Source organism: Balearica regulorum, chromosome 2 (assembly GCF_011004875.1).
Source record: "Balearica regulorum gibbericeps isolate bBalReg1 chromosome 2, bBalReg1.pri, whole genome shotgun sequence".
Classification (NCBI taxonomy): domain Eukaryota; kingdom Metazoa; phylum Chordata; class Aves; order Gruiformes; family Gruidae; genus Balearica; species Balearica regulorum.
In genome coordinates this window covers 58,359,414-58,385,799 of record NC_046185.1, presented here as the reverse complement: position 1 = coordinate 58,385,799, position 26,386 = coordinate 58,359,414, and the positions used below count along the sequence as shown (strand labels likewise).

Genomic DNA, 26,386 nt, shown 5'->3' with positions numbered 1-26,386 from the left:
CAAGAGTTGATGCTATGCCAGCACGGACTGCAAGCAAATACCCATTTAAATTTCCCCTTGAGTTCCTTCCTACAAGACTGTGATTCCCATCAGAAACATCAAGATGGAAAAGACCAGATATTCCCTGTGTAACTTGAGTAACTAGACCTAGAACAAAATGGGCCATAGGCCAGAAGACATGCTTCCTTCTTCTTGATGCTCTCAGCATGAAGGAACGTTGCTGCTGGTTTTCCTATAGGAGGAAGAAAAAGCTTCACTAAGCATTCACTAGCCACCTGCACAAAATATAGAAGCTTAGCTATAAAAAAAATTTATGTTAACCAGAAAGCTACTCAAGGCCTAGAAGGAAAACTTCCAAAGGGGGAAATGTAATCGTGAGATAGAGGCCGTGAGACAGAAACTATAGAATGATTAGCCTGGAATAATTAGTTTGTAACCAAGGTAATAGGTAACGAAGCTAACTGACCACGGCAATGTACAATGCTGCTATGTTCTATGTACAGTCCCTACCCAACCGGACAATAGATTCGAGAATATTAATCATATGAAGTAAGTTGTTATGGACAGGTGCACCCACAGCAAGAATAATGCACGTGCCCACAAGAAGAGGGTTATCCAGCGGACACGGGTGTGTGACCACTGACGACCACCAGAGACCCCTTGAGGACCACTGACTCAAATCACTGAGCATGTGTTACGGGAAGGAGAATATGTAAATGAGTTCCAAGAAATGACTATCATAGGACTGCCTTTTCTGAGAAAAGTGATGAATATGTATGTTTTAATTCTATATAACCTGTGTGTTTGTAATCACCTGCATGCATGTTGGGTGGAGCCGATTCCCCATGCATCCAGTGCTGCAATAAAGCAAACCTAGGGTAACTCACATCTGGTAAATTTCTTACACCCTTTTACACCACCAGTCCCAAAAAGCCTGACCCTCTGCAAATGAAAGAAAAAAATGCATAGCAGATAGCATTTCTATTTCCTGTGTTAAAGAAATCAACAACCAGTAAAGATATTACAAAATCAATGTAACCACTCAGTTACACAGATATGGATGCAATCAGAGAGGTTTTTCAGCTTTTGTTTTTTGAAGTTCTGTCCACATTTCCACACGCTTTGGAAGGTGGGGAAGCATAAACAAACATTGCAGATTCCAAGAAACCCATGCATTTAGATAAAAGAATGCCAGTTATCTTAATCAGCATAAGATTGCAAGTCTGAACAAAAGTTTCTGTCTTTGCTACACTTCGTATGCTCTTTGCTAAAGCAGCAAGAACAATCAGAGTAACTGTCAGAGGTAGAAAATGATAGCTTCAGTCCTGAAAAAAAAAACAGCTAAAGCTAAAATACATATTTATAAACATTTATCCAGAAAAAAAAAATCCAAACAAACAAAAAAACCCGGGAAAAGTATTCTCCTAATAGCTGAAGCTGAGCAGAAAGGGAGCCTCAGGAGTGATGACAGCAGATATAGATCCTGCAGACTACCTGGAATACTGCACTGCGTTCCAAGAACAGAATGACTTAACAAGAAACTGAGGAAAAAATAAAGGGGAAAATACACCAAATCTAACTTTTTTCCAAAGTTAGTAGTTCTTTGAATGGTTTACTATGTTTACATTCATCAGAGTGTGTGCATTTAACAATCTATTTCAGAATTTAAATTTCTTAAACTCAGGAGTGGGGGAAAAGCAGAATACCTTTTCCCTACGCACAGCATGTCCTAAACTGTTCCAAAATCCTTAAGGCCTTTCTCATTTAGAATTATTTTGACCATTTAAGGGTTTGGGGGTGAAGGAGAGGTGTTGTTTTGTTTGTTTCAAAGAAAGGGAATTAATACATATTTACAGTTCAAGATTTTCTTACCCAGTATGTCTCCGGATTATGTACTGCAGCTGTGTTCCTAAGGGTACTGTCAGATGCAGATACATATGTTAATCTGCTCATGCTAGGACTTGAATAAACTGACTGAGGTAGTACACTCTCTTTGCAAGAAGATTCCTGATAATGTGACACGCAAGTAAAGTTAGTTTCAGACCTGAAAAACAGATTCGAAGCATGTCAGTGTTAGAATATATTTCTAATGCTGTACACACACACGCACACCCCCCCCCCCCAAAAAAAAATCAATGTTACATATTAGCTATACTATTCTAAAAGTCAACTTACTTAACCATTCTGTTTAGTACAGTCAGTAGAAATGAGAAATCAGTTCTCAATTAACCTTTACAAGTTCTGGCTTCGATGTACATAAAACTAATTTTCATTAGATATGAATCTGTAAGGCAAAGTATCAGAGCTCCACAACTGAACTCAGATGCTAAGGTCACAGAAACAACACAACAACTTAGTAAAAGAAAAAAGGTGAATCAATATATTTGTATCTAACTAGATGGAAGAATGTCAAATGAAATCATTCAACATCCCAGGTGTCACATATTAGTATTTCCTATTCACTGCTGAGATTCTTGTCATTTCACACACCTGAAAAACATGGGATCTCTCACCACTTTGTCAAACAAGAAGAGGTAACATGAAAACAATTAAAGTCACTGACAATTTTAACTGGAAATCCTAATATCTATACAACACAGTTGCAAAACTACACATAATTCTGCACGTTTTAACTTCTGAGAAATTCCAGAGAGCCTGTAATTCTAATACCATGTACAACACACTAATTGTAGTTAAATATCAAACAGTGAACTTAAAAGTTAAGGCAAAGAAATGAGTTGCCTCTGCTTTTTATGAGAATGTATATAGCAACTGGCTACTGGCCATGTTTGTATGTTTAAGACTACACAATCAACTTAGTTGTAATCTTATAGTTTATATAACACTTATTGTTATGGGAGCTCATTTAAAAAAATATTGCCCTTTCAGTTCCTAAGAAAGCTTTAAATCTTAGACACAAGTTGCAGTTTCAAAATATGAGGTGGTCAAAAACAATACAAATATTTCTACCTATTCTCTCTCACAACAAGCAGTGGTATGAATCAGAGAACAAAACTGAGTGAAATGAGTATAAAAAAACCCCACATCTTTATTGGCCTATACAATGTCATGCTTTGTTATCACATAATTAACAGCATAACCTCCAACCAAATAGCTTTATTTGTAATACATGAATTACACTAGAACAACAATTAATAGATATGGGATTTTATAGCTCCATCAACACGAAGTTTTAGTAGGTACCTCAGGTATATGACTAGCTAACAGGCTGAATATTTTGCATTCTTGCATTACTGGATAATCCTAAGCAAAACCAGCAATGTTCCTATCCAGGATCTCTGTCTCACCAAGCCAGTGAGGAAAATAAAAGGTTAACAATTGCTTAAGACTGCTTCCCCATACACATAATAAAAGCAAACAGAAAGCTTAGACTAAGAATGAAGTCTTAGCCTAATAACAATCTTCTATGAACTGAGATCAAGGACAACATTCAAACTAAAACTTGATTCCTCAAAAAAATCCTCATGAAACATTAATAACTCTTATAATCTGCACCAAGACATTTACCCTGAAAATGCTGTTCCAGAAGTCTCACTAGGAGAAGAGTGGATTAGTGGTGAAGTTGAAGGTCTGAAGCTATACTGCTCATCCTCTAGAGGCTGCAAGTCACATTCAGGTAGAATGGGTTTACGCTCTGGTAAATAAACAGAATTTAATAACAGTATCTGTTTAAGCACAGGAAACAAGTCTACTGTCAAGAAAAGCCTTTTCAACAACTGGTTACATTTATATAGGCTTACTTACCAGTACTATTCTGGGAAGTTGGGGAGAACATCTCAAAAGTTACATGTTTCGCATTCCCACAGCACGCAGTACTGGCATCTTTGTTTGTCTTCTCTATTTTTGCATTTTGCTTCTTTTCACCGTTGTTCAATTTCTGCATAGGCTTTGCCTTTGTAGGACTTACTGAGACACATTTACTGGATTGCTTGGCAGGTTTTAAATTGCTGAGTGACAGAGTGTTTCCTGTACTACTTTCCACCACATCATTACATGGTTCAGGAACAGCATTTGTCGCTTGATCTACTGTTTCTGTGCCTTCCCTGATACAACACCTACTAGTAAGATCGTTGGTCTGGTAAGCAAGAGGACTTCTCTGTGCTGCTTCCATTTTTGCTGCTAAAGGAATTCTACATGTATGTGCTTCATTTCCAGTAGGTGAGGTTTGGGTATCAAGCGTATCTGATCTAAGTTCAGCATTCAGTGACTGTAAATGTTTACTATTTACTAAATCTGACATCTTTTCTGAATATTTAACACTATTTGCAGTTACATCTTCATGGTTGGGAACATCAGACAGACTAGAGAAATTCCGAATATCATTTGCTTCATTAAAATAATCCAGAAATCGCCTCTCTATTTCTTGCTGCTTGCTATGATTATTTATCAAGTCTTCTGCAAGAGCATCCTTATTTGTATCTTTACTCAGTAAAAAGGTACCAGGCACAAGGTTCTGGACAGATGCTTCATGTTTCACAATACTCTCGTATTCACTTTCATGTCCAATCTCATCTGTTTTTTTGAGGTATTTTTCCATATCAAATGCATCGTTTTCCACATTGCTGGATAATACTCTATTAGCAGAGAGTTCCGTCTCTTTAACAATTCCAGGAAGGAAACATGTTCTTTTACCTTTATTAGAGAGTGCCATCATCATAGCAGCTAGCTGGGAAGGATCAGCACTGGAGGAAGCATTAGCAATAGCAGAGGCAATTGTGCTAATACTCAGGACAGAGTCAGAATGATTAGATAAGCCATCTTCAAACTTGTCTTTATGAATTCCATCCTACAACAAATCAAAATGAGTTAAGCACCAAATTAAGAAATTTTTGTTTAGTGTTTTGGGTTTTATGTATTGGTAGTTGGGTTTGTTTGTTGGGGTTTTTTAAAATTATTTTGCATTTCCGTATATGGTAATATATTAATATTACTAGCTGTCACATATTTAATTGACTATTAAGAAGGAATACTGCAATAGGCCTAATTCTCACTGTACTGATTATTTAAGTATACCCCACAATTTTTTTTTAGAAGATTAAATAAAGATTGCCTGCTAGGAAGCATTAGTTCCTTAAAACTTTTAAAATCCTGAAGTGTTTTAATTCAGTTGGAAAAATTGGGAGTAAAATACCATCAGGAGCAAACACAGCAGAGAAGAGAGTACCATGACCAAATACACAGCATCTTCCCAATTTAAACCATCTGCCTCTTTACAAGGGGAAGACAAAACTATTTCTACAGTTTTCCCTATCACTCAAGTCTGATTTCTTCTTCAGTTTTCACATTGGCTATTGCTAGCAAAGGGCATGGAATACGTAGCCAGTCATGTCGAGACCACAATCTCTACACACGTCTCAGATACACATACATTCAGGAAGAAGAAAACCCCTCTATCCTCCTGTATATATGCATGCATATACATATAACATCCTTATAAAAAGACTGATGGAGCAGGTAAGTGTATCATGACTAGACTCAGAACTGGCTGCTCAAAGGGTTGTGATCAGCAGCACAAAAGTCCAGCAGGAGTCCAGCCACTTGCTAGCGGAGTACCCCAGGGGTCAAGACTGGGGCTAGTACTGTTCAACCTTCACTAATGGCGTGGATGATGCGGCAGAGCACACCCTCAGCAAGTTTGCCCGTAATGCAAAATTGAGGGGTACAGTTTATACATCAGGAGAGTGAGCTGTCAGAGGGACCTCAACAGGCTGGAAAAGCGGGCTGAGAAGTTCAAAGGGAAAAGCCAAGACCAGCACCTGGATAACCCCAAGCACCCGTACAGGCTGGGGACCAACCAGCTGGAAAGCAGCCTCGTAGAAAAGGACTTGGGGGTCCTAGGAGACATGAAGCTGACCATGAACCACCAATGTGCTCTTGTGACAAAGGAGGCCAAAGAGCATCCTAGGCCACGGTAAGAAAAGAGCTGCCAGCAGGCTTAGGGAAGCGATCCTTTCCCTCTACTCAGCACTCGTGTAACCACATCTGGAGTGCTGTGCCCAGTTACGGACTCTTCAGTACAAGAGAAGACATGAACATACTGGAGAGAGAGTCCAGTGAAGGACCACAAAGATGAGTAAGAACTTGGAATATCTGTCATATGAGGAGAAAGCTGAATTGCTCAGCCTCAAGAAGACAAGGCTCAGGAAGAAATCGTATCAATGTGTATAAATACCTGATGGGGAAAAGGAGAGGGACAGGGAAGAGTAAAGACGATGGACCCAGACTCTTCTCTGAAGTATCCAGTGAGAAGAAAGGAAGCAACAGGCACAATTTTAAATACAGGAAATTCCATTTAAACATAAGGAAAAGATTTCTAATGTCAACATGATCAAACACTGGAACAGGTTGCCCAGAGGGCACCCAGAGAGACTATAGAGTCTCCATCCTCAGAGATATTCAAAATATGACCAGACCTTGATCAAGAAGGGATGGACTAAATCTCCAGGACTGTATTCTGACCTCAACCATTCCGTGATTTGTCTGTGTTTGAGAACATTTTAGTATCCATATCAGACTGAGGGTGACCTAAACTTATACAAATTGAGGGTAGGGTAGATTAGAATCTAGATATACATTATCAAAACCCCAAATTACTCATTTCGCATCTAGCGCAACAGGAATAGAGATAAATAAGAAAGAAAAGCAATTATGGCAGTACACAGTCAGATGAGCAATCCTACCACTCCTTCTGCATTTAAGTCTGCAGCCTTCATCATTTGATCAGCTAAACGAAGGCAAACTTGCTAGCTACTGATTCCTTTCAATGACCATGTAGGAGAAGGGCTGTTTCTGTAACTGAATGGGTCTGTATGTGTTCTGCCTGATCAGAAAAAGAACACGACACATTAAGGCAGAGAAGGCAGGTGTCTAGGATTACCAAATTGAAAATACACCTTTCAGACTTAAAACACATCAATATTTTTTAATTTCATCAAGTAGAAGACTTTATCCACATGCTAAAGACAAGTTGTTTCATTAAAATAGAAGGGGAAGACATAGCTGCAATTCAGAAACTTGATCACAGAACATCAATAGCCTAGGAATCTCTGAAAAACTATGGGCTGACAGACCAAGCAACTCCAGAAGTAAAGTAGGGAGAAAAAGGAAAATGAGACTGTGATAGTAACACCTGTCTCACTACAGGATCACGGCATTCTAATGAAACTAACCTAAGAAACAGTGACACCTGCTAGGATTCAAATGATCACTATAAAAAGCAATGAGCTGATACAAAAGTCCAAATTTAGCCATATTCAAAAATACAACAATAATTGGAGCTATCCGAATTTTGTTCAAGTTCACAGTTACACATAATAGAAAAACACAAGAGAAATACCTTTCCTTTACTTTTGGTAGCAGGCTCTATATTAATGCTTTTATGTATTCCAGCTGCAGTATCCATTCTATGCCATGCACCTTCACAGCTGGCAGAATTTGCATGTTCTTTTGTTTGTGCTTCTAAGTCATCTAAGAACAAAGAAAAAGACAGGGAATTAATTTACAGCAAGTAAATTGTCTAAACATCTGCATTCTTGAGATACACGTGCTCCCTTAACGCTCTGTTAAAAAGAGCCGTTATAATGGCACAAACCTAAATACTGCATGCATCAATTGTTTCCTGTACAGTACTCAAAGTTTACACTCAAGTCACAAAATTAGCTGGCATTAACAACACCATGCTCAGTCTTCATATTTTATTTTCAGGTAGCTTATCATATTAGCATAAGCTAAAAAAAACCCCCACTTTTAATGAAATGGTGTTTGCAAGATAATATGAACATAGACCAAACTACAGTAGAAAACTAGAAGAGTTAAATCTGAGTAAAGCCAATTTTCTTATGCTAAAGACAGGGTTTGACTGAGGTAGATAGCAGTGAACTGCTGATTTTGAAGGATTATGTTTAGGAGGGACAGGTGTGTTTCTTAAACCATTAAAACCACAAATAATCTTCTTGATTACGACATCAAACTCAAACAAGGAGGTATTGTTCATATGAGATCTAGAGGCTACCATTTCAACAAATTAGTTCCTGCTTGAACAAAAACATCCGGACTCCCTAGAACACCAAAACCAACTTTTACAGATGCACTGATCAGTGAGAAAACAAGTATGAAACAACAAACATTTTTGGTTTGGGGGTGGTTTTTTGTTCGTTTTTTGGTTGGTTGGTTTTGGAGTGGTGGGGGTTTTTTGTTTTGTTTGTTTTCTTTACTTCTGTTCTTATAGTAGATATTTGGGGTTAAGCTACTGGTATTGCTGATAAAGATTATTATTGCCAGTACTACAGAAAATCAGATGGCAGTAACTATTAATATCTTGACCACAAAGTGACCCAAATACCTACTTTCTCTAGCATTTATAGAAACCCTCACATCAAAACAACTGCAGAGCACATTAGGGTATTCTTCTATATCCTATTATACAATTCTACAATTGTAACTATATTTTATAATACAATACATATTATAACTATAATTTAACTGAATGGAGGTCATGAACTGAATGAAAAATCCAGGCTATTGTAAAATGAATTTAAGCACAGTAACACTAGATTAAAAAAAAAAAAAATCATTAGACACCCCTTAAAAATATTTGCAAGGTCCCAGCATTAGGAAAATTACAATTGTAAAGCTGTTTAAGGAAGGAGGCTCCATAAAAGACTGATGGTTATTTTTCACCAATGCAAAAAAGTATTTAAGTCACTGCACTGACTGTACAAGCAGGTTCACAAAGATTGATGTTGCCACAGTTCTATCAAGAACAGTAGAGATGCTTTAAAATGCACTCATCCTTTCCTAAATATACCTTAAGTTGATAGGCATATATATGCACCAAAACAAGTGTTGTGATCTTTACTCATAAAATTTTGGAGGCATGTCCTACATTACTACTTTAAATTAAGCAGATATCACAGGATTGTAACTTTTTTTTTTTTTTAAAGATGACAGGAAAAAATGTAGACTATGTTTTATGCACACACAGTCAGCTCAAGTATAACCCAAATTGTACCCAAATTGTTTTCATTCTTTCCCTATATCCTCTATACCTATATAAGCAAACAGAGCAATTTTCCTGGGTTTTGTTTGATTTTGGCAAAATATGTATGCAACTTTTTCAACAGGAAAACTCTGAATAGACTTCAATCATTACAAAACATTCTGGTAGTTATCCAGTATCTGGAAATGCTTAAATATCCATGACAATTTAGGGTTGTACTTGGTATTAGAATGTTCTCTCTTGTAAGTGTTTAGGTTCTGTGTTTTTCTGGGGGAAGGGGGGTGGGGAAGGTGCTTACAGCAAAAAAGATATTTGGGGAATGAAAACTAGAGTCTTTCTATCACAGATTACTCTTAACAGTCTTTAATAGCTACATACAAGTAATTCTTAATTACCATTATAACCACTGTCTAGGGCTGACCCTCTGTTCTATAATTACCTGGAAACACCTCAGACAATTGCAGAATCTCTTGGCCGGTGTCACCTCCTGATGAATCAGATTGCCTTAGCAAAGCAACAGGTTGCCTTTTCTTTGGAGATGTAATATAGTAACCAAAAGATGGCTAGAAAAAAAAAAATTACCCCGGAATATAGCATGAGTAAATTTAATCATTAATAAATAGGTTCAGTGGGCTTGCAAAGCAGTTTCAGCCACAGCGAAAAAACCAGTTGGTGTTTGGCTCCCACACCACTAAGAAATAACGTATGCCTCCTAGCATTACGAATGCCTAATCGAAATATATATACTTCCAATATATACATAAAATAAACTAACAACTTATTTATACCAGTTAGACAAAAGGAAGCATATATGCTCTCATAATCTCTGCCTGGAGGCACACTTTGCCGCCCAGCCTCCGAACACACCAGGACAGAACATGCCAACTCTACCAATTCACCAGGACAGACTGAATGACACAAGCATATCTGACTTCTTCCTCCCATTGTACACGCTTTGCTACTTTTTTTTTGGTCTGCAACACAGATGAGATACTGTCTACCAACAGCAGGTAAGAGAAGAGACAGTAATCAGATAGATTGAAGAAGCATACAGAAATATGTTAGTAAGTTAGTCTAGATGCTACATTCTTACTGAGGTTGGGCATTCGCCTAGATAGCACATTAACTATCAACAGCCATTCAAAGACACTCTCGCTGTTCAAATGCCCGTCTGAGCAGCGTTTCATTCAACTACTACGTGGATCATTTGCTTGGACCTCCAACGTGCACCCTGTGTATGGTGTACTTTTCTCTCTCTAATCCTACACATAATTCCTGGCCAACAGGTGAAGATCCAGATTTATCAATAACACCAGCCAGCCCTTCACACCAGGAATTTCAAGTGGCAAACAAAAGCCAATCCAGACCTGTCACGCATAGAAAATTTCCTTCTCAAGTGAACTTAGGAAAGTAGTTCTCAGAAAGAATTAGTTACAATATAAAAACCCAAAAGTACTGCTAGCTGTTGTTGTTCTTATCCTTTCCTTGTGTCTTAATAGTAACATTACGATACATACCCGTTTCACATCACTGCCTCCACCTAGACAACCCAGAGCTTCAGATCTCTGACCAAAGAACTCCCCCAAAGACAAACGTAAATAACTGGCATCTTTATCAAGATCAGAAGTTCTCAGCAGAATACAGCTATTGGCAGATTTCCATGAAGTATCTGCTAATTCAGATGCATTTAGAATGTCTACTTTTTCCACCTGCAGACAAAGAGATTTCAGAAGTTGTAACTTGCAAATGAATTACAGAACTATTCTGTTTACATTGAGATAATTAGTTACCTGCACAAGTTTGTGTGCTTTCTCAAATTCTTCCTGGTCTTGTGCTATCATAGCTGCTGCTTCAGCTTAAAACCAAGAAGAACACGTATTAAAACAAAGGTATTAGTTATCAAGTGCTGTCATTACTATTTTGCATCATTAAACTAAATTTTGAGGGACAGATATTGCAGTATTTAATTCTACATCTGACACAATCTGGGACACAGTAGGAGTTATTCCATCCCGTTATGGTGAGAAAAGTTCACATGAAATTTGTTTTAAAAGAGTACTCCCTGGATCTTTAGGAGCCACAGTAAACACCAGGTTTTAGCTACCTTAGTGGTGAATGAAAAAAAGTCTCTTAGGGCCTTAACCCCAAATCAAACAATAACTTTTCATAGGTTATGCTACCCATACTAGCTAGAATTGAGCATCATATGGCTACTTCCAAACAAACTTTTACTACATTTGGTTTTGAAAATTCATCAAGGTGGTACCTGTGAATTAGAGCAAGAGAAACAGATGGGTTTGTACCAGTTCACGCAATACCTGAGCAAATTAACAGGCCAAATAAATCAATGCTTCTTTTAAATTCAAATGCCTGTATTATTTTCACAATTACCATTTACAGAACAATGAACACTTAAAGTGTCTTCACCAAAATGATGTGAAAAACTGCTGATCAAGAGATATTGCTCTACCACCTTATTTCAATGTATCATTAAGCCCATCAAAACTTATAAAATATGTAGCCTTCTACACATAGTAACCCTAGTCACAAAGAACACAGGGCAAATGGAGGAATAAATCAAGAATGGACACAAACTTGTGAACTGAATACAGCTGTTGTCCATAAAATTACTGACAGAAAGTTGCAATACATAATCTGAGGAAAGAAACAACGTTGGAATACACCTTTATTGAGCAATCCAACTGCACTTCCTAAAGGCAATCTAGCACTATCAATGACACATTGTTATATCCAGTTGAACTAGAAGTCAGTATCAGTTCTTCCTTAATCCTCTGTATAAGCCATACAGCTCTCTGAAGACTTCCTGAAGCACCAAACTGTCAAGTGAGCAATCCTGCACTATTCTATACAAGAATACACTGTGTGCACAGTTTGCTGACAGAGATGAGACTCAGAAGCATCAGATGTAACATTTCCTCTCTGTCCCTACAAATAAAGTCTCTCAGCTGTCAAGCATCACACTTTAGCATTGCAGACAGACAGGCAAACTGGCAGCCAGAAAAATGCTAACCACATTGAGTATTTAAGTGCCTGTCATCTACCATGTGAACAGGTAAACCAATCAGTTCAAAAGCAGAATTCCTTTAAAAACACGAGATGGAAAAAAGCTAAACAGACTTGGAAAAATTTACAACAGTCAAATATTCTAATCACTTGACAACCCGAGTCTGAGATGCAGGAAAGTGTCTGAAATATCCTGGCATTTGAAAAATAACGGAGGAGCTCTGCTTTACTGACATAGTAGATATGGAAGTTTCTCCCAAATTGGGTCATATTTGCTTGTTCCAGCAGAAAACCACTACGGTGTTGAAAAACATTATTTCAACCAATCAACCCTATTCGATCACTCATTCAAAATAAACAATTCTAGACAGCAACATATACGGCATTCTCTTTAGAAGAAAGAGGAACCTTGAGTGGACCACGGACATCTTTAGAATACATTAGCCCATCCATATGTCAACTTTAGGAACTAGAAGAACTACTGTTGCATGCATTGTTTGAATCTGTCTAGTAAAACAGATGACCACATGACATTTTGGTACTAAGGAATTGATTCTTCTACAGTACTATGTGCATATTATCCAAGTCTGTATGACAAAGATCAGCCTGAGATAGCTTAAGGAAAATAAACAACTTTAAGTAAACGGAGGTTCAAAAAGTCTGGACTTTGTTAGAAGATGAGAGTCCAGTAAAGCCCCTCAATAAGCTCCAACATTTTTCAGTACCAATATCATTTTTCAGCATCAAGATATTCCCAAGGGGTTCACAAAAAACAAAACCAAAAAAATCACCAGCTAGTGAATTCAGAAGCTCTTTTCACATTCTAGTTGATTTTGTAGTAATTTCTTATATACAATTATTTCCTGTCTTATAACCATCATGCGATACAGAATGACTACTGTTTCCTCTTCTTGAAAGAAAGGCTAACAGTAATTAAAATCCAAAGGAAAAATTATAGAAACAACAGGTACAGGAGGTACTTTTGCTCAGACAATAGGTACCAGTGACACATGTTGGAATGCTTTTTGAAACAAAACAAAAGACTCTTCATGGGAAGAGTAGGAAACATGGAGAGAAGATATCAACTATAACTAATGATAATATCATTATAGGCTACTATCAACATCAGCTTTCAAATAATTTGTAGTATCTAAAGTCTGGAGGTTTTGCAACACCAAATACTGATTTGTTGAAGTGGGGAAAAAAAAAAAAGGAAGAAAGTTTACTTAACACTATTACAGGTAACAGCAGCTAACTAAAAATGAAAAAGATTACATACATCCAGTAATGAACTCCTCATTTATTTTATCATCTTCAGACAGATTTAAATTTTGTTCTTCATCAAATGAAGTATAATATGCAAGATCAGTCACCCATTTGCCCTCTTCATTTTGATAGACAATGCTGTGTGGTAAATCACCTGAAAGATAATATCAAATGCTACACTGTTGATTCAAATAAAAAGGAATATGGCAAAGTCACTTAAGTTTAGATTAAGGAGTTAAAAAAAAACCAAAACCAAACCATAGCTCAAGTTGCTGCAACTCGTTGCTTAAACTAGTTTCACCATCAAATAAACAACAGTTAAGTGCAATATGCAATAGCCAGTATTTTTTACAACAAAAACAAGTCAAAGTTTATTCATGCTACATTGGTTTTTATTACCAACTTGCACAACTAAAGAAAAATGCATAGCTTACGATTTTATTTCTTTTTCCATGCAACAGAGTCTGGTCACAATTGTATAGATGGGTTATACCTAAAGCAACCTACCTTTGTCTGTGGTAGCTAAACTGATGTTCTCACAGCTGTCTGCAGTTGGAGACAGGTAAGTATCAGCAAGACCAACTTCACATTCAGTTGCATCTGTCTGAGGTGCATTTGCACTAAGAAAAACTTTAGGAGTGGTGTACTGTCCCAAAAATCCTCTTGCTCTGTGTAGTACTTCTGCATCAGAAGCAGCAGCCTGACACTCAGAGGACTGTATTTCTTGCTTTGGAAGGACATCCAAGACATCAGCATTACGGCTGTCCATGCACTGAAGATACAGTGAATCTAATTGCAATTCAGCAGCACTGCAGGAATCTACAACATCTCCAGTAGTCGTGGAATTCTTAGAAAACAATAATAATTTTAAAAGTGTCAGAAGTGCAGTTGTTAACCGTTTGTGCTAATAATTCTAGGTGCAAAACAGTCCAAGTTAACTATGTTTGAAAAATATACCTCAGAACAAAGTGGTGTTATTAATTTTTTGTAAAGAAAGTTTGGGTGGTTAGTTCAATCTCTATGAAGTTCTCAAATGCACTGCTATCTTCTACTACAGTCTTACTTTATATGATAAACAAAAATTTAAATGACAATTTTATACCAGTTGCTGTACTGCTCTGGTGGGCATTTCTCTTTGTGCAGGACATCCAGTTACCCGTTGATTTTGTGAATCTTCATCACTAGCATTTCCAGAGTCTACTCCTGTCACAGCCTGGTAAGTGTCAGGAACCTGAAAGTTTTCCTTTTAAAAAAAATAAATTAAGATTTAAGTTACACTAGAACAGGTACACCAAAGGAAAGAAAAAATTAACACTACAGTTGTCTTTACTAGAGGATTTTTTTTAACATTGTGAAAACATTGTACTTTGTTCGTTCATGTGCCACTGCCAGAGCCATCTCTAGCTGCTAGCACCACCACCAAGAACAATAGTTCCTAGCTGTGCCAATCCACGCATCTGCCTCCAAGAGCATACACAGCAAGAAGATGGAGGATTTCTTCTTATCCCTACTACATCCTTTCATTCCCTTTAACAAGGGCACCATGCTACTCCTCTTCCCATTCTGTTTGACACACTGCTGGATTAGGACTCCAAATCCAATTCAGAACCTATTGTACCTACCCCACTGCCTATCTATAATGGCATCATCTTACACAAGTAGAGAAGACCTGAGGTCAGAGAACAGAATTGTATTATTCTCACTCTTAAAGCAACCACCTATCCCTTTCTTCACGTACAGCCATAGATCAACAACTGGCAGCCTACGCAGACTGCTTTTACAGAATTAACATATCACTTCCCACATCTTGGAAACTCTGATGTCAGCTGGGAAATTTCTGAAGTTTCAGAAGCTACAGCTCATTTAACTGTTTAAATCAATCATACTTTCCGATTCCAGTCAAGCATGCAACTGCCAGGATCACATCCATCGTTGCAAAGCCAAGAAAATGGAAAGGCACTTAATTCCTGGCACTCTGTTTGTCATGCAGCTAAACTGCTGCCCAAACACAAACCACAAGCCAACCAGTTGCTGCTCTAGGCTTATCTTTCACACACTGACCACTTATTTAATAGACTTATTTACTCTCCTGGAAAAATGAATCTCTATGATACTATACACTTAAAGCCTTGGAGAATGCTATCCAAGATAATAAACCAGTGATCAAAACGATTTTATAAACTAGTTGTATGACAGAAAATAAGTGTCAGCATGTTACCTCGATAGTTACAGAAAGAAAAAAATAAAACAATCTTTCGCCAGTAGCGAGTTCAATTTCTTTTCAACAAGTTTAATCAATGTCTTAAAATTCCATTCTGTTCTTTGAATTTTGTTGCAGTTAAAACTGTAACTCTAATAAAGAACAACAAGTTAAACTACTGAAAGTAGTCCTGTCACAGAACCATCAGATCAAAATTAAGCAATTTCTACACAGACAACAGGCCCATCTCTTGGATCTTACAGGCGAGATCAAAAGATGGCCTTAGCTCCAGTTCAGCTGACCAGCTTGCTGGGACTGGAAGGGACAAGTTAAAGCAAGCATTTTATGAGTATTAGCTTTGTTATGGAGATTTATCTTTCACCACAAATTCTTTGCAGAGACTGGTAATCAAAATTAAAATCATGCCATCACAAGACAATGGTATCAGTAGAGGCTTCTGCTTAGTTACCAATGATATAATTTCCCTTAGTGGGCTTGAGAGGATCCCAAATGCTCATCTACAAACATCTTACCATCTCTGACACTAAAAACCACCACTAGGAAGCTGAGAGGAGAAGCAAGTTGTATAAGAAACTTTCATACCTTAAAGCATTCAAAAGAATGCCTCGAAAGTACAAGAACTTCAGACCAGCATAAACAATCCAAAACTCAAAGCATTTTTTTTATTTTTATTTTTGTAATGAGGATTAAGAAATATAGTATTAAGTAGTCCAGCAGAAAAAGTCCATCTTCAGGAAATACTACTGATGCAGTATTAGTTATTACAGGATTTCTCTGAGGACAAGTCTCCATCATCCCACAGAAGGGACAGAAATCCAGTCCTAGGAGTTTGGGGTTTGTTTGGGTTGTTTTGTTTCATTTTTCCCCTTTGCAAGATCAAGTAACAGAATTGACTGCACAAAGTTCCCTACCAGAGCTGCTTATCAGGAGAAAGGAGAAGGCTATACACAGGACAAGGAGGAGTGTGAGGAACAGGATTAGAGAGGCATGGAAAACCTGAATGGAGACTTGCTTTACTGCAAGCCCTCCTGACTAATGTCTCTTGGGACAGCCAGCTACTTACCTAATGCCACCTTATGTCATAAACAGCAAGGCCTTCTGTAACAAGCAGATGAATCAGCTGCTAGCTCTGCACTACAAGGAAGAGGAAAATAAATACAAAAATAGCTACCTAGCTTCTTCCTCTTTTTTTTTTTTTTCTTCCCCCAAGGAAAACCTTACAGAGGGAACAGAAAAAAATCAGACGCTCACTCAAACTTCTTTGTTTCTAGTTTAGAGCTGTATTTGCTATCTTTAAGTTTAAAAAGAATCTTTTGCTGTACAAACTTCCTGTTGGACAGTATTTGCGTTCTTCAGGAAAGAAATAAAGCCTGGCAGACAACTGCTGATGATGCTACCACGTTTAAGGGCCATTGGGCATGCTGAGCTTTGAACTCTACTTTAAACCTACTTGAAATAAGCCATTTTCAGAAAGCTTCAGCGCTGTACAGCATTCTGTGAGTTTCTGTATGTCAGTGTCTCCTCTTGTCATTTCTGGTTGTATCAGCTGCTCAAAATAGGCTTCTAGTTGGTTATCAAAGAACTCTTCATCATCAATATCATCGTCTATTGAAACAGAAGAAAATATAATATTCACCTTTCAACAGACATTTTATATCACCTAACATATTATCAAAGCAACTCCATAACATTTAATACATTGAGTCTCACAATACATTCACTCAGTCAGAGCAGAATTATCCTGGTTTTCCCTTAAACTAATGGGGTCATTGAAACAGGTAATTGTCTTTCTCTGTGACTAGTGATATACAGCAAAACAAGATGACTATAAGCTAGCATGTTAACTCCCAGGCTAACAAGTCATTCATCTTCCTTCGCTGATCTATACACCACCACATTCCAACTAGCAAATCGTACACATACTTATAAATTAAAATATATGTAACATTTCTCAAACTCCACAGAAAGTGACTGAAGTATAGCTCTGTATTCCCATGGCAATGTTAACTGCTATTAACTAAGAACAGTACTATTCCCATTTGCCAAGTGAGAAGTTTTCCAAGACATAATTTTTCTTGTTTTGGGGCTGTTTTTTTTTAATTCGTGAGGGCTGAGGGGAGAGTAGTTTCCAGGGCTTTTGTTTGTTTGTTTTCAAAGACCCGGACATCAGTCAGCTTTTTAGGGCATGGTTAAATGCACTCTTAAAACCATTGTAAAATATATTCCAAGAAGAAGTTTGACATCTTTACTTTTTTTTTTTTTTCCTTTCCAGGAAACAGTATCCTGATTGTGTTTTTCCTTAAAAAAGGCATACTCAAACAAGCCTTGCTTTTATAGACTCACAACTATATTTTGTTTTCCACATAATTAAAGAAATGTTAATTTTCAGGTTGCTGGTGATGGCTTAAGAATTGTCCAGCAATTTTGCTTTTATAGTATAATTCAATTCTTCTCCCCAAAAAGGTAATTCTGAAGAATCCTCTCAGTATTTCCTTCTGTCAAAGAGATGTACACAATACCAAGGATGTACAGGAAAAAAGTACATATATACACACACAGGTAAGATGTCATTATTTTTGCATTCCCAGTTTTGCCAGTGCCCAGTACAAAGAGCCTGATTTACAGAAGCACACTCTTTCAACAAAATGCAATTCAGCTGATTGGAAGCTATGGATGCACAGCAACTTTGATATTACAGCAAAGCAATCAGGATCTGTTACATCTGAGAGCCAATAAATGAAAAATCCGCATCACAGCTCTGTTTCCACATACGATACCGGAGAAGGTGGAGGGATTAAAGCAGGCTGTTTCTTCAGTTTTGGAAAGAGGACTAATACCTATCCTCAGAACAAAAGTCCATAGAGTGCTTTAAAAAAAATTATATAGGGATTAGTTACCTGAATGGTAGGAAAATACCTACAATTCAAACTCAAATTAACAACATCATGTTAATTGTTTTAACGTCATTTACCTATGTCTTGATTTCTTCTTTGTGAAACTCAAATAATAATCTATCTTCCAAATAATGAAAAGAGATTAATGCATTTTCCCTCAGATACCAGAGACTTCCTCCTTACTTTTTATAAATACTCAGCTGCCAAATTTACACTGAATACAGAATTACTTGATAAAAATTAGTAGATTGCACCCTGACTAGGAAAAATAAAAAGATCAGTTACCTTCACTGGTACCAGAACTCTAAATAGACAAGTGTTTCCAACTAAAGACTACCAACTCTTTGGAGGACAGTTAAAAGTAATCCCATCCCCTTGGGTGGAAAAAAAATAGTATTTTTACTCAGCAAACTATTAGCTTCATTTTTATACACTTTACATACAAGTGAAGTTATGCAACAAGAAAGAACAAGAAGACTTCAAAACACAGCCATAATATCTGTAGATAAAATAGGGAGAAATCCAGTAACACTACTTGAATGCAAGGTTGCTTGATCTTAAGACGGCAGTAAACTTATTTATCACTCTGCCTTCCTCATTCTTGGTGCATCTAAGCACATACCCTGTCATCCTTCACGTTATGTGCAAAGTTAATTCATTAATAAAGAAAAGCACGTCTGTCCTTCAGCAGCAGCCACTGGAAGGGCACAGAAATTTCAACACTCTGGTTTAGTTATACAGAACTCAAGCTCTCACTTTTATCCCTGCTGGTAAACTAGACTCCTGACTTGGGTGTCACCCTGCATGTGTGGCATCTAAAGAGAACCAAAACTCAAGCAAAAGTTAATTCTAACTGCAGGTACATGTTCTCCATCACAGAAGTTTATCTCCGTTAATCTAAATGGAAACTACAGCTAGGGCTACCACTTTATTAAATTAATGCCCACGTTTCTACCTGTATTTCTGATTCACAGTAACTGAGGACTATTTTTTAATTTTTTAGATTAAACTTCAAAATGTTATTTTCTCTGACAAATTCCATAGCCACCTACTCCTATTATAATTTTAAAACAGTTGGTTTCCCAATGAACACAGTTTTCTTTAATATTCCTAATACTAGTTTTTGATCAAGTGTAATCCTATATTAAATACTTCAGTAAAACAATACCTTTCTTCTCAAGTATGGAATAACATTGTGTCAGAATTCTAGACTTAACTACCCAGAGGTATAAATACACTTACCAGTGGAATCTTCTTCTGAGCTTGCAAGAGATGAGAGTTTCTCATTTTCCAAAAAACTTGAAAGGCTATTGCTAAGATGATCACTTGAGATTTCACCTTCAATTAGCTTTTCAGAAGGTTCAGATGGACCAACCTGCGAAAAGCATCCATACAGAAACATTTCTAGGAGTTACTAGCTATTGTATAAATTCAGTTAATAATAAAAACCTAATGAGGTTAATAATATTCCAAAACCTCCCCCCGCCTTTTTTTTTTCCTCCTACTTATCCCAACATACATTCTAGTTCCAATGGACTTTGCCTGCTAGCTTCCAGAATGCAAGAAACACAGGGATCATAAAGGGGAAAGAGGAAAAAAAAAAAAAAAAAGCATCTGAATGACACCAAACCTTAAAAAAATCAAAAATAAAATACTGAATCATTGTATTAAAGAATTTACAGTGGAAAAAACTGTGTCCCCATTTATTAAGCTGCAATCCCAACTTAAAAGTACAAAGACAACTCTCAATAGTTTCCTATGCTACTAAAACAGTGCTTCTTCAGAAATCGTACACCCAGACCAAGCCTTGGTTGATAATTTCTTCAAATGAGCATACTAAATTACTTATAAAGTAGTATTTCAGCTGAATCTAGCTAACTGTAAATACTGTATCTTTTATATACCTGAATGATTTTTAAAAACAGCACGATGTAATGTCTGTTTTGGATTTAGTCTTACATTCCTTGTGATAAAGAGATCATCTTTAACAGATAGCAAAAAAAGCCAAAGTTCAGAAAGTAAAAAATTTGAAAGGGACTTGAATTATCTTTTTCAGGTGACAGCCTGTGAGCATTCAACTGCAACTCACTGATCACTGTGGCCCTAGAAAAATCAAATAAAAGAAAACTAAATCAATTTAGTAAATACCAGCTGACACATTAAGGAACACATACCAGACAGCATCTGGCTGCAGCCTGAGGCATATTTTCTATAAGGGCGACAAGATGTCCCATTCCTGTCTGCCCTGTATCTCTGTGCCCGTAACTGCCAGCTTCCCTAGCACAGTAGATAAAACCAGCTGAAGCACAGCCCTACCTGTCAATACCTGCAGCTAGCTGATAGCTCTGGGTTAGAGACTCACACACAAAAAAAGAGAATACAGAGGCAGCAGAAAGATTGCGTTCTTACAAATGGTGCAGCTTTTAATGTTGAGGACACTGAAGAAGTCATCTGAACTAACTTTCCTCAAAGTAATTAACAATGTAATTTGTCTACTCCAAAAGCATTCCAAAAAGTTCCTCAAAAGGCTTCTCACTAAGCTAAACTACAGCTGGGATAAAATGTAAGGTCTTTACATGGATAAAGAACTACAAGACAGCAGAGGCTAGGAGTGAACAACAATTTTCACAACGAAGTGGAGTCATGCTCCCATGATACTAATTATGTTAGATGATCTGCAAAAAGAAGGCAAAGTGAGGCATGGCACATTCAGCATGCTAGCACTCTTACAAACTTAAGGGGTACACGTCATAAGACAATAAATACAGTTCAATTCCCTCCTTCCTCCTCTCATAGAATTAAGTCTAGTACAAGATTAATATTAAAAAATTTTAATTTCACTGTATTCAGAAAAGGTTTCACCTTGTTATTCTTACTGTCTGGAAGAAAGCATATTCCAGTTGACAAATCTGGAACAAAAGAATTTAGTGTAATCAGTATTTTATTATGGTCTTATGTTATACTACTAAGTGCTAACTATTCTATAAGATAGCAGACCGAGCGTCTTGAAGGTCTTGGCATACACCACAAAAATAAGACTGAAATATACATGTTATCACAATACCAAAGTTTACATGTTCTTATGACAATGATCAAAAGTATCTGGCAGTAATTAAAAGGGCAGGGCTTCAACAGGGCTAGAACTGTAAAAATTATGCATGACAATTATTGCCTTAAGGATTTCTATAAGGCAGTGCAAAGAAGTAAAGACTCCCAGGTTGCATTAGATGAAGTAGGAACAAGTAAGTGTTCTATCACACTGTTGCATTTCACCTATTGGGCCAATTCTTTTTTTGGCTCACTTGTAAGTAGCTTCCACTTGTCTTTGTTATATCCACCCATAACCCAATTGCAAGTCCCACAAGACAGAAAATATTTTAGACATGGACATACAGATTTCAGCACAAAAGGTTCCTAATTCTTAAATAATAGATGGGAATAAAAGACATTTTCCAGACTAAAATCCTAAACCTTGAATAAACAACAAGTTAAAATTAATTAACTAAATACAGTCAGGCACTATCAAGTCCAAGCACTGGGCAGTCTCAGTTTTCCAAAGCATCAGTTACTGCCACTTCCTCAGGACTACAATAATAAGTGACTGAAGTCAACACGTCACTGTTAGAAGTGTGTTTTATAAGGGCCCATTTATATTACAAACCATAGTACTTTCTAATTGAACATGTTCTCTATTAAATTATTAACACTTCATGAAAACTTAAGCAAATATTCAGATAAAGCTTAGAAAAGGATAATGACTAGAAGTATATATTTACTAAGTATATTTACTGAATTTTAAGAAACGAGCAGAATTTACTTACGAGACTGGCATTAGCAAAAAACCCAAACAAGTTTAATATCAACAGCCACACTTTTAAAACATGTTACAGACTATTATTTTGCTTCTACTACTCTAGTCGTACTTCGAAAAAGCATAGTTTTCACAGCAAGTATTCCAAACTACTTTTTCATGCATCATCTCACTAGAAAAGTAGGTTTCCAGCTTCTGTAACTGCAGTTAAAGATCACCTATTACAGGCTGGAACAGGGCAAGAGATGAGACATTAGTTAAAATATAATCTCATAGACTTATATCTACTGAAAGAGAAGGGGTAGAAAACAACTTACATACACTTTTTCCACAAGTAAAGTTCCAAAAATTAATTCAGATTCCTATTACCGTTCTAATTACGGTATTTTATAGCAAACAGTACTTTCATACGCTTACTGTCTAGCTTTATAATTTGGGGAGAAATCTAATACAGTGTCAACCACAACCTTTCTCTGTTTTCAGTTTGTTCAAATCAAAGAGATTCTTTTTCAAAACCCATTTACGCTATGCCATTAAACAGTGAAAGGGTCAAGACAAGACATCTATAGCATAAAAAGCTAATTACACGGAGCATAAGTATATAATTTTTCTCAAATTTTAATACCTTCCAATCTTTCAAGTGGCAATACCTCAAGTAAGGTATCTTGACTGCGATTTGAATGCTCAATGACATTCTGATCTTGCCCTCCGTATACTGAATGGGATTCTTTCAAGCTAACAGAAGTTGATTGAGGTTCTTTAACTTGTGTAGCAACTTCCCTAGAAAGAAAAATTACTTCAATGAAAAAAATCACACAGTGAGATATCTAGATCAATATTGGTATACAACATCTCCATATATAAAGATTCAATCAATTGTCCAATTTTAATGCCTTCATCTCTAGGAAGTCAGCTGTTCCCATTAACATAGATTCTACAGACTTATTACCTGTCATTTTACGATAAAGGAATAAATATTAAGATTGCAAAGGCTTCAGTTTCACAATCTAAAGTATGAAACAAATAGTGACATTTAACGTGACATATGCCTTTCTACTTTTTTTCTATTCGTTCCTTTCTTTTTCATTTCTGCAAAAAGAGAGAAAAGTATAAGGGGAAAAGGGTCTATTCCAGGCAAGTTCCATGATCCATTTGAGGGCAAGTCAAACCCTAAACAAGATTCTCCTAAGGTCACAATACCAGCATGTCTTTTGTAACATTAAATTAGGGCCTAAATCATGAAGAACATAACAACTAATACTTCCCAAGAAGTCAAGCTTAGCATAAGCGTTGGCATAACTGGCTAAATTTGCTGAACCTTAGGCCACAAGCTGTGAACTTTCACCTAGATATGTTGAATGTCTGTGGAGGCACCCAGCTCGAGCTGTTATGATCACCGTACCTCTCAAATTTATCTCATGAGACTTCAAAAACCTGAGACTTTGCTGTGGGAAACAGAGGGTGAAAAATTCCATGTAGTTCTGTTAAATAACGGCTTTTATAATTCTGCAGGAAAGTTATTTCTTCACTTCTGGTTTCATAGGAGTTCCACACAGGCAAATAAGCTAATCATGTAAGATGTTAAAATCCACATCGAGTGAACTGAGCCATGCTTTTGCTTTAATATTTTAGATATAGAAATAAAACAAACATTTGAAAGTCTGAAATGCAATTATTCCATGATTGTATTTTTTTTACTTGGATACAATTGGCACTGATTCTCTCTCTTAAATCTTGTATTCTTTGCTTTTATAGGGACATACTGCCTACACTGCAATTTTATCAGTAAGAAAGACACACATTGCAGTTTCTATCGCAACAATAGGAACACATTTGACCTTGGTTAGAATAACCTATGCAACAGCTTCCAATACTTCCAACACTTAGCAAGGTGCTCTAAGTTATTTCACTAGTTATTTCCTAAGAAGTAACAATCACTGAGGGTACAAGGAAGCTAAATAAAAATTTATGTTCCTTTCTGTATGCAAACTGCACAATACCTACTTGGAACAGATTTAAATCAGTGCAAACTACTATTCATGCACACGACATGAACCAGAAGCATCAGCTTAATTCTAGATTATGTAATGTAAACTTGGTAAATACAATCCAGATTCAAAAAAGTCAATTAATTAATAACACTTAGGAAATTTTTTATTAGTGTGACAAGAAAGCAAAACATCACAGTTAAAAAAAAAAAAATCACTTTCTAAAGATTCATTCCTCTCATGTACATGAAGCCCAATTAGTCAATTAAATAGCAGAACACTGTTCATGTAGGGCTGTACAGGCTAAGTGGTAGCATTGCACAGGATGCTTCCACATAGCCTGCCACTATCCCTCTCCAGAAAACATGGAGGAGCTGGTTTAGTAGGAAAAGCTGGCCAGGCTGCCAAACACTGTAAGCTAACAGGCTAATCCACAGCTGAGCTCTCCAGTTACTGCCATCAAAAGACCAGTAGTAGAAGTGGCTGCTGAGATGGGCAATTAAATTCTGAAGTATTCCACAATTAGCTTATAGTACATAGAAATCTACACACCGGTATGTGCATTTTAGGACAGAATTAGATTTTAACTATCATCTCACTTACATGTCATCATGAAAGCTGAGGGCAAATTTCCCCATTGGCTCAGGATCTGACTGACTACTATGAGGAGATCCTGATGAAGGTGAATGTTTCCCTTCTAAATAGGATGCACAGATATCAGAAAGCCTGTAAAGGTGGGGAGGAAAAACACAACAGAATCATTCTAATATGCACTTCTCCTGTTCTCCAAAGAATTGGGGAAAAAAATATTGATGGCCACTCATCTCCTGTAAGTTCAATTATTTGAATATTTTAGCATTTTCTACCCAATCTGTATTTACAGGTACACATATGTACCCAGAATGATCCTCTCCAGTCTTCTGTAGTTCTTTAGAGAAATATCACATTATTATTCTTAGTGGCTAGTGCTGTCCCATTTGCAACACACACTTCTGGAAAGACAAGGTATAAAAGTCTGATCTTGTTAAGTCACAAGACAGGAGTTAAGTGAGCAAAGCCTTCTAATTGTTACTCTTTGCTCTACTCCTTGCCAAACAAATCATTATAAATTGTGTTAAATTTTAATTCATATCCATAACACTAGTTCTTACACTACCCTTTGTAAAATGAGCCAGATTCAGCTAAGTTAAATGAATAGCTAATACAGTTAAGAGAAAATACATGTAAAAAATATATTATTCTCTATATGACTTCAAACTCCAGTACACTAAGCTGAAGAGTCGAGTTAAAAGAAACTTGATTGTTATCAGTCTAAAAACTAAACTACTCTTTTAAATGGTGATTTTAATAGAAGTATTTCATGAGTTATGAATTTAATGCAGATTTTTCACTGCTATTACAATCAATCCTATGTTTGCTGATTAGTGTGCTACTGATTGGTAAATAGTTTTATCATCTACCAAATAATGGGTCAAAATAATTTTTCCTCTCCAAACGTAAATATTTCAAACCAACTGATTGGTTTTTGGTATTATTAAGTGGTATTAACTGATAGTCTCACCTGTTGTCACAGCCCATTTTATTCCTGACGACAGTTGAAGCTGCAACAGGTAAGCCAGGGTTTGAGGAAATAGTAACATTTTCAAAAATGACACTTGCACTGCTACTCAACGAATGGCCCAAGAAGCTTGGAAATGTCTCATCAGCAATATTTCTGAAGTCTTCCATCATCCTGCACAAGTTGCTTAAAATAGCACTCTGCTTGGCAACACAATCAGCCCTGGTCCAGCAGCATCTGAAAGAAGGAACAGATCAACTACACAGTTACACAAGTCACAGTAACGCTGTCAAAAATACATTACTTACATATCGCAGCCAATATTCTTTGGCAATCACCCTGCTTTATCCACAAATGTGCTTAAAAATTATTTCCAGTCCTCTCCCCCAAGCCTTCTGGGGGGCACAGAATTTTACAGCTCTGTCTAAAAAAGAGCAGCACTCCTGCAAGTTAGAGTACGGGCGCTGCAAGACGCGCCAACCTATATTTAGCCTGTAAAGCCGCTTGGACCAAGACAGCCTTCCTCCATTTCCAGAGCAGCGAGCACCTGGGGAGCTACAAACTCCGTGACGCGATCATCTCGGGCCGCTACTTAGCGGGCTACA

General features: G+C 36.9%; 1 protein-coding gene across 1 annotated transcript in view; it reads right to left on the bottom strand.

The window, feature by feature from the left end:
• CEP192 (centrosomal protein 192) overlaps nucleotides 1-26,386 on the bottom strand; it is a 96,077-nt gene that overhangs the window by 52,267 nt on the left and 17,424 nt on the right. The window contains exons 11-27 of the mRNA XM_075743004.1: nucleotides 26,263-26,336; nucleotides 25,785-26,018; nucleotides 24,827-24,949; nucleotides 22,861-23,015; nucleotides 21,287-21,333; nucleotides 19,667-19,799; nucleotides 16,981-17,135; nucleotides 14,412-14,552; nucleotides 13,817-14,156; nucleotides 13,323-13,463; nucleotides 10,810-10,874; nucleotides 10,537-10,728; nucleotides 9,459-9,582; nucleotides 7,358-7,488; nucleotides 3,766-4,807; nucleotides 3,529-3,655; nucleotides 1,873-2,044 (exon numbers count right to left, since the gene is read on the bottom strand). Coding sequence (XP_075599119.1) covers nucleotides 1,873-2,044; nucleotides 3,529-3,655; nucleotides 3,766-4,807; nucleotides 7,358-7,488; nucleotides 9,459-9,582; nucleotides 10,537-10,728; nucleotides 10,810-10,874; nucleotides 13,323-13,463; nucleotides 13,817-14,156; nucleotides 14,412-14,552; nucleotides 16,981-17,135; nucleotides 19,667-19,799; nucleotides 21,287-21,333; nucleotides 22,861-23,015; nucleotides 24,827-24,949; nucleotides 25,785-26,018; nucleotides 26,263-26,336 — 3,396 coding nt within the window. The remainder of the gene's footprint in view (nucleotides 1-1,872; nucleotides 2,045-3,528; nucleotides 3,656-3,765; nucleotides 4,808-7,357; nucleotides 7,489-9,458; nucleotides 9,583-10,536; nucleotides 10,729-10,809; nucleotides 10,875-13,322; nucleotides 13,464-13,816; nucleotides 14,157-14,411; nucleotides 14,553-16,980; nucleotides 17,136-19,666; nucleotides 19,800-21,286; nucleotides 21,334-22,860; nucleotides 23,016-24,826; nucleotides 24,950-25,784; nucleotides 26,019-26,262; nucleotides 26,337-26,386) is intronic.